The sequence below is a fragment of the Propithecus coquereli genome, unplaced genomic scaffold (genome assembly GCF_000956105.1).
Source record: "Propithecus coquereli isolate 6110/MARCELLA unplaced genomic scaffold, Pcoq_1.0 Scaffold19, whole genome shotgun sequence".
In the NCBI taxonomy this organism is placed as follows: Eukaryota; Metazoa; Chordata; class Mammalia; order Primates; family Indriidae; genus Propithecus; species Propithecus coquereli.
This window is the reverse complement of record NW_012143856.1, coordinates 8,945,359-8,954,198: the sequence shown is the minus strand read 5'-3', so window position 1 is coordinate 8,954,198 and position 8,840 is coordinate 8,945,359. Positions and strand designations below refer to the sequence as shown.

General features: G+C 42.1%; 1 protein-coding gene across 1 annotated transcript in view; it reads right to left on the bottom strand.

Moving 5' to 3' along the window:
* Positions 1–458: 458 nt before the first annotated feature.
* The window catches only part of CLRN1 (clarin 1), a 39,524-nt gene continuing 31,142 nt past the window's right edge, over positions 459–8,840 (bottom strand). The window contains exon 3 of the mRNA XM_012642876.1: positions 459–777. Coding sequence (XP_012498330.1) covers positions 512–777 — 266 coding nt within the window. The 3' untranslated portion in view covers positions 459–511. The remainder of the gene's footprint in view (positions 778–8,840) is intronic.

The following is an 8,840-nucleotide window of genomic DNA, read 5'->3' as shown; positions in this document are numbered from 1 at the left end:
CTAACAGGCATAGTTAATAAGACTGTGTTTTAAACACACTTTTCAAAAAGAGCATTGATACATTTTATAGATGTTCATTTAATGCGTTATCATCTTAGGAAAACAATTCCAGCTTGGTTTTCTGATATCTGTGGCAACAAATGTGTGGATATATCAGAAATGGTATTTGTTTTTATTAAAATATATTCCATGTGCCTTTGGATTCCTCCCTGACGGAACAGACATTTTGCATTTAGTATGTGTATGGAGTAACAATTTGTTCATTCTAGCCAACTGCCTTTGACTACCTGGCTCAAGTGGTTTCCCACCGGTGAAACACCTTTCCAAGGCCTTCCTCCTGTTTCCCTTACTTTCCAGCCTGTATCCTTATTACATAGTTTGTAAACATTGTCACAAGGGTTCTGGTGCTTTAGTTTATGCAGTCTAAAAGGATGGACAAAATTAACCATATCCAAAAGTGACCAAAGCAAGTCTACTCCTTTACTTGGAAAATTATTGAAACGTTTGCCTTTCAGTACATTAGATCTGCAGCTACGTTTGTTGTCTCTGTTTCTTTAGACTTTGCAAATGGAAACTGAAATCCAGCAAGTCGTATTAGGAGCCCATTCAGAAAATGAACAAAAAAGCAAATGAAAATGACCCAGAATGAGGTGGTGTATTTTTCACTTTGCGTTTTGTAGGCATAAGTCCCTTCTTTATAATTTGCAATTTTTTCTGAAAGGTGGTGGATCTTCGCTTCAGAAGCAAACAATATCATGACAAGACAGCCACAAGAGCCTGCAATAGAAGAAACAAACAATGTGTTGGGACAGATATTTCCTGATAGGGGACAGGGAAGAGGGTCAATGTGCAAACCAAAGAAAACCTTTTACCATCATCCTTCTTTGCATTCTCCTGCAAAAATATATTATTGCAAATTTGTAATCATGAGCCTGATTCTCCAACCTATGGGTGGTAGTGCTTGGGTTATGGCTTTGAGTAAGGAAGATTTCTGTGTGCATGTGTGGCTAGGATAGGGGGTGGTTAGAATCCAACTAATCTTACAAAGACTGGGAGATATTCCTCTTTGCATGAAAGAGGCTGAATTGCTGGGCACCTTAAAAGCACAATGGTGGAATTAGGCTACAAAGCAGCCACTGCTATGGTGTAGCTTCAAGAGAACAAATTTCTCTATATTTTGCAGACCATGCAGGATAAATACCAGTCATGTAGCCCCTTGTGAAAGGACCAAGGCCTCCCTTCAGAACAGTTACCATGACTCCTCCAGCTCCCCACTGAGCATAGCTGCACACAGGACTACCTGAGCAAAGGTAGTCATGGATAAGGATCTGTTCTTGTTTGTAACAGAATTTGAGTTTGTAGCTGGGCATATGGCTGCCTTGAATATAGACAACATTGTTCAGCTGAGGGTGGCTGGGATGCAGGGGCAGGAAAGTTTCCTTGAGTATATAGATATTAAGGGCTGCCCTTTCCTTTCTACTTCCTCCTTCCTGTAGTTGAAATATGGATGCAATGCCTGGAGCTCCAGCAGACATTTTGGACCAGGTGGCCTCAGAAATGGAAGCCAAGTACTAAGTAAAAACAAGAAAGAAGGAGTCTGGATCCCATATACCTAAAGCTACCAGATCAGTCCTGGAATTTTTATATGTGAAAAAAAAACACTTATTATATTATGATCTCTAATAAAACTTTGGGAGCCTAATCTAATCCTAATGGATGCAGCTATGGTCTGGGTGAGATCTCTGCAGGACAGGGATACTCCATTCTGGGTAGGACCTGGAAACTCTGATGAGTGTCTCCCCTGAGGATGGAGAATGCGAAATCCCCAGGTGGGTGGATGGCACAGGGGGCAGAAGCAAGTGGCTAGAGGTACCAGATCAGGAGCACAGTGGATGGCCAAGGCTCTACAGGGTTTCCACAGCTGCTACTCTATCCCTGGCATCACAATGGGCTTCCAGTTAATAGGAGACTTGCTGAGATGGTTTTCTTTTTTCTTTTTTTTTTTTGAGACAGAGTCACACATTCTTGCCTAGGCTAGAGTGCCGTGGCATCAGCCTAGCTCACAGCAACCTCAGACTCCTGGGCTCAAGCAATCCTCCTGCCTCAGCCTCCCAGGTAGCTGGGACTACAGGCACACACCACTGTGCCCGGTTAATTTTTTCTATTTTTAGTTGTTTGGCTAATTTCTTTCTATTTATAGTAGGGACAGGGTGTCGCTCTTGTTCAGGCTGGTCTCCAACTCCTGAGCTCAAGCAATCCTCCCATCTCGCCCTCCTTCTAGGATTACAGGCGTGAGCCACCGCGCCCAGCCATGAGATGGTTTTCTGACTTAAGTCAAACCAATTTGGGTTCAAACCCTAATTCCTTTACTTACTATGTGAAATTAGGCAATTTTAATTTCCAAGTCTCAATATCCTCATCTATAAAAGGTAGTTAATATAGGTAATGCATGATTAACATTCGACATTGTAATTGACACATATAAATGCTTACTAATTGGTAGCTATTCCTATGGTTTTTACGTATTCCTTTTTCTTGCAAGTCCTTACCATAATCCATTGATTTAGTCCAAATCAATTTGGGTTCACGCCCTGATTCCTCCACTCGCTATGTGAAATTAGGCAATTTTACTCCAAGTCCCCACCCCGCCCCATATCAGGAAAACCTGACTCCTCCGAGTAGGCGACCCAAAAGAATGTATTACAGGGCCTTGTTTCTCCAAATTCTCTCCTATTAAGTTTATGACTCCTCTGAAGTAAGTACTTTTTATGCTCTTCAATTAAAGTTAATACAAATATCCTGGAAGTGGCAATATAATGGCTTAGATTTCCATTCATTAATTCATTAATTCATTCAGACTTATTCCAAGCCAAGCATGGTGATAGTGGTGGAGATTTGAACATTAAAGAAAATATATGTGGTTTCTGCTCTCACAGAGTATAATCGGACAAGGGACATAAAAATAATTGCAGCCAATTCCAGTGAGTGTAATGCAGGGGAGTACAGGGTGCTGGCACTGAGAGGGTGGGCAGCATCACGAAGGTTCCTTAGAACTAGCCCAAAGGAGCTGTAGGAAAATTTAGCTGAGCAAAGGGAGGCTGGACTGTTTGGGGGGAGCATTCCAGGCACGGGGAGCTGTGGTACAAATGATGGTCCCCTTCCCATCCAAAGGCCAGGTTTGGGTGGGGGCTGGGGGACAGGGCTGATCAGAAAAGGTGAAATCGTATTTCTTCTGCTTCAGAATTTTATATAGGACTGGCCCCATCAGCATGTTTGTCATCATAAATACCTCCAAATAATCAAATAATATAATTTTCTTGAAACTTCACTTCCTACCAGCCTCAGAGTGGTAGCTGAGAATATTCCTTTGTAAAATTTGTCAGCCTATTTTTATATTCTGAACTTAAAACCAGAGCTCCCCCCTGGCAAAACCGTATTATTCCTTTATTGTTAGATCCTAACAAAAAGGCTGCAATGCTGTTTCCCCTTTATCTTTTATTTGAAAACTGTGGAAAAAATGCCACTGCTTTCACCATAAGAGCCTTCTTTGTCTGAGGAGATGGTGAATTTCAGACAGAAGTGAAACACTATTTCCTTAGCACCTGAAAGGAAAATTCAAGCTCGGTTTCCATTTCAAGTTGTTAAATATTTTAAAGGTACTACTTTGTTAAGGAGACAGCATTGTAGTGAGGCTGTATTTTAAATTCCTGGAGTAAAAGTTACTTTGGGTGTCTCAAGACTCAAAGCCTGTTACCACAGCTGGTATTTCAAGTGCACAAGCTCCCGAGACATAGTGTGCCATCTAGCAGTAGAGAGGATGGTCTGAGTGATTTCACTCTGGATTCTAGGGTTGATCATGTGGTTAACTTGTCATTTCAGAGCCAGAGGACAGAAATCCAGCCTGAGTCTCTGACAACCTGCCAGTGACTGTTAGGAGATGTGAAGGGAAAGAGCTCAGTGTGAATTTGGGATATTTTTGCTCCTCTCTGTCCATGGTTCTTAAAAAAAAAAAAAAAAAAAAAAGACATGGGATCAAGGATAACTATTTATGACTTAAAAGATACACATGAAGAGTTTCTCTTTGTGGTCCGGCTGCTATGGACACAGAGAGAGGTGTGTAAGGGATGCGAGTGATGGTGAGAATAGAGCTTGGCCTGCGCATTCCAGTATGCCCCTTCGGCTCTAGCAAGAGGGGCTCCTGGTTTGGGTCCCACGTTTAGAGGTCCTGCTTTGTCTCTCTTCTGGAGAGGTCCCTCCCCACAGGATGAGGAACCCTTAAAGTCAGTGGAATTTACCCACTGAGAACGTGGCATTCTAGATACCCCTAGGACCCTGAAGTTCCCTTCGTGAATAGCCCTGCACTTCCAGAGTCTCCGTGAGTGTCTTCCCTGGGTCAGTCCTCCCAAGGGCAGACTTTGTGGCTGGTGTTGCACATCTCTGAGAACTGAGAGTGGCCCAAAATATAGCCATTTCAAGGGGTATGGTCAGAGCTCAGATATACAATGAAATGTCCATACACATATGCTTGAGGCCCTTTACTATGTGGGATGGAGCCAGGCAGAGGAAGAAATTGGGAAGAAAGGCCTCACAAACGTTAGGATCAGGCCCACATGTCTCCCGCCTCTTTCTCCCAGTTATCCGTGTACACCAAGAGCCCAAACTCAGATGGGGGCATTTGGACAGATTCCCCACATTTCTGTCCATCTGATCAACACTGCTCTTGCTCACAAGAAAGGTTAGAATAAACTAAGACTTTGGAAAGCCTGCCAAAACTTGCTCAAGCTAGAATTTGGAATATAACTAGGCACAAGGCCCAGGTTTTACTGCCCAGTGTCTTACTCGATGACCTACAGCCATTTTCCTTTCATCTGTCTGATTTCCCCACCATCTGGCTCGAGCTGTAGTTTTTTTCTCCCCTTTTAATAGCTTTGATTACTCGGTTAATTTCTGACTGAATAGGATAGCTGAGTTATAGGGCTGTCACACCATGAATGATCAGTCAATTAACAAACATTTGTAACGTGCTAGACACTGCACATTCATGACTCTCCTCTAGCAGCTGTCTGGGACTGCAGAATTGGACGCTAGTCTCCTCCAGCCCTTGCAATATGGGAATGCAGGTCACAGCCAATGAGAGAGTAGCTTCTTCATCCCTGCATGACCCTGAGGGTAACTATGCTTTTATGAGTGGGAACACCCTGCCATGATCTGCGGGAATCCAGGGGTGCTATGTGTTTAGGTCCTCAAGGGGAAGGAATCTCCGAAATGTTATCTTGTTATGACTAAGATCATATTTTGGGAGATAATAAATTTGAATTTCAATTCCATTTAAAGTAATGATCAACATTTGCAGAAAGCTAACACATCATCTTTTAATTCTCTTATAGGTAATAAATATTACAGGCATTCCATTTCCAATACAGAATGATAAATTGATAATTTCCCTCTTTAAGGAGTCTTGAGAGGTGATGAATTGGGGTGGGAAAGCTACAACTTTGCAGGTACAAGTGCTAATTTTCTGTGAAATCATGCAGTCTTACTAGAAAGTCAGTAATTGAAGGTGAGGTCACTAGCAATGATTTCTTCCCAAACAGAAGCTGTTCTGACTCTACAATGCTACACTGCTAGATGGAGAACAATGGCTGCCATCTAGAAAGGGGGTGAGGGAAAAGCAAAGCAAGTTAATAACTAAGAGTGGATTTTGAAGTCTTGATGGTGAGAAATTTTGTCCTGTGTTTCCAAAGAACAGATGTAGATAAAGGAATAATGCTCGTTGGTTTTAGCTCTTTCCCTTTGTCTTCTGTAATGGAGAGTTGAAGAGCCCACATCTAACTCAAGTTTTATAAATGCCAAGTTGTAGAGAAGGGTGGTTAGTGCAAAGAAAAAATGATCTAAAAATACAGTGTTTATCTAATTTGAATTGATTTTCAGAAAAGAATGTCATTTGTTATCAGGAAATATGCAGAGCTGCTTCTATTTTATTCATTTATTTGACAACTATCAGTTGAGTGCTTATTGCACTGTTCTGGGCACTGGGGATATAGCACTGAACAAGACAGATACGAATCCCTTTCTGCACAGAACTCGCAGGGGTGGAACAATGGAGAGAGACGGAGGCAGGAGCAAGATAAGTAAGTGCATTCTCTAGTTTATCAGAGTGTGATGGGAACTAAGGGGATAAAATAAAGCAGGGAAAGGGACAGAAAGCTGGGGAGGGGTGGCCAGGGAAGGACTCGGGGAAGCTAGCATTTAAGTGCATCTTGAGAGAAGTGAGGGAGTGCGAAGGTGAATATTTGGGGGAAGGAGTATTTCAGGCTGAAGGAACAGTGAGTGCCAAGGAACCAGGTGGTTTGAGCGGAGAGAAGAGAGGAAGGCAAAGAGTAGGATGAGCGAGCTGCCTGTGTGTCTGAAGTGGATACATCAAGTGCTGCTTTGGAGGTCATAGCAAAGGCTTGGGCTTTGACTCTAAATGAAACAGAAGGGAAGACATACCATCTGAATTGGGCAGGAGTCTCTTTGCAGTTGTGATAGAAAAAGATTGAATATGTCTTTGCACAGGGTCATGGCCGGGCCCTGTGCAAGGTAAGTTAAACACAGTCCTCTCAGTACATCCTTGATGCGAGTGACCTGGAACATGATGCTCTCACAACACTGTCCCTTCAGCCGCTGTCGTCCCACACATGAAAATGTAATTCCTTGCCCACTGTCATCACGGGCTGGCTAACATTACTTCTCTTTTCCTTCTGTGGCCTCTTTTCTACAATCTGTGCTGAAAGACTAGTAGAATATTTTCACTGCTGGCTTTTCCTTCCACCAATCCTTTGTCCCTTTACCCTTTCTCAGGCTCTGTGGCTTTGATTACTAGACAGGCCCGTATCTCTTTCTTAGACTCCTGAACAACAGCTCCTCCCTAAGGACTGAAGAAGAAACAAGATGCAGATTTTTTTTTCCCACTACCAATTGTGGAATAATATGCCCTAGACATATTACAGAGGCCAGGGTGTTATTAATACTGAAAGTGATATATGATGTAAGCATTCTTCTATTTTTGCACTGTTCTTTATTTTCCTGTCTCTGTGTTTCATATATGACTGTGCTTATTTATATTCCATGCCATAGTTGTAATTATCATAATTAATTAGGCCTATACTAGGAGCATCCCCTTTTTAAAGAAGGCAATAATTTTATTTGTTTACCTCTTAGAGAAGAGAAGACCCTATATATGAGAGAAAGCATAACTCATACTGCTATACATAAGAGAAACTATATGTAAGAGATGCTTTATATAAGAGAATAATTACAATTATTGCAAACTGTAAAAAATACAATTTGCAGTAAGTCCACATATTGGTGGTTTTCATCACCTTCAAAAAGCCTGAGCCAATATGTCGCATGTCATCCTCAGAGACTGTTCACTGAACTATTAGGGATGTTCTACCGTCCATCCGTGTCGAGTCTTCCACATGCCCTACTCTCTTATTGGCAGTTCTGGGTAAGACTTTCCACCACCAACTAGGAAACTTCTAGAATGGAATATACAAAAGACATACACTCAAATATCAATGCTGCAAGTTGAAACTATGGGTCCAGTTGTTTCTATACCCAACTCTCTCTTTTTTGGTTCCCTCTCGTTCTCCATCTCCTTAATGTGTGTATATCTCCCCCTCTCTCCCACTGTACTGTAAATCTTAAGAGAAGTTTTTTTTCTTTTTTACCCTATTTTGCCCATTCTTCCTTCCTTGCCCACCCTCATTCACTCTTACAGGTGGCCACCTTTTTACCAGGCTCACTGTTGACTGGTACTCTTGAAACATTCCCCTCTTGTAACTTCTGGGACACCACAATCTCCCGGCTTTCCTTCTCCCTCTTCCTCTTTGAAAGCTGAATCCTCCTCTTCCTCCTCCTCCTTAGTCCAAAAATTAACTGACAGTGTTCTTCAGGGATTGGTCCTGGGTCAATTTTTCTCTATATACATTCTCTTCCTAGATGATCTTACCCATTTTCACTGCTTTATGGACTATCTATATTCTGACAGTACCTAATGTCTTTCTCGTAGACCTCTTCTCTGAGCTCTAGACTCATATAGCCGACTGTCTATTTGACGTCCACACTTGGACATCTCATAGCATCTCAGACTTGGTGTGCTCCAAATAGAACACTTGATTTCTAGTGCTAAGCTCCTCTCCCCACCTCTTTCTTGCCCTAAACTCTAAGTCTGTTCCTCCCCTTGTCTTACCCGTTTTGATTAATGCCACTGCTCTCTATTAATTGTGTAAGCTACCTGCAAAACAGTTTGGATCTACTTTCAGAATGTTTTCAGAACCTATTCATCTTTCTCCAGCTCCAATGCAATAGCACTGTCTTTCACCAGACATTTCTTAAAGAGATAAATCAGTTGTCAGACGTCTTTTAAAAATCTTTCATAACCTTCTCATTGCAATTAGAATCAATTCTGAAAGACTAACCATGGCTTTTAAGATCCCATGTTAACTGGCGTCAACTGAACTGTCTAACCTCATTTTTTTTTCTTTTTGCCATTTCCCTCTCGCTGCCCAGCCCCTAACCACACTGGCCTTCTTTTGGTTCCTACAACAAGCAGACCTCTTTCCCTTAGACACGTGCGCTTTCTTCTCTTCATGAGAAGCTCTGTGAGGGTTCTCAGCCCCTTCTTACCTTAAGAACTCAGCTATTTGAAGCAGCCCTTCTTGACCACCAGATCAAAGCTGGGTCCCCTCCCTATTAAAATACCAACATCATTCTTCACAGATGTAGAAAAATTGATTTTACGCTTTGTATGGAACCAGAGAAGACCCCGCATAGCAAAAACAATACTAGGCAAT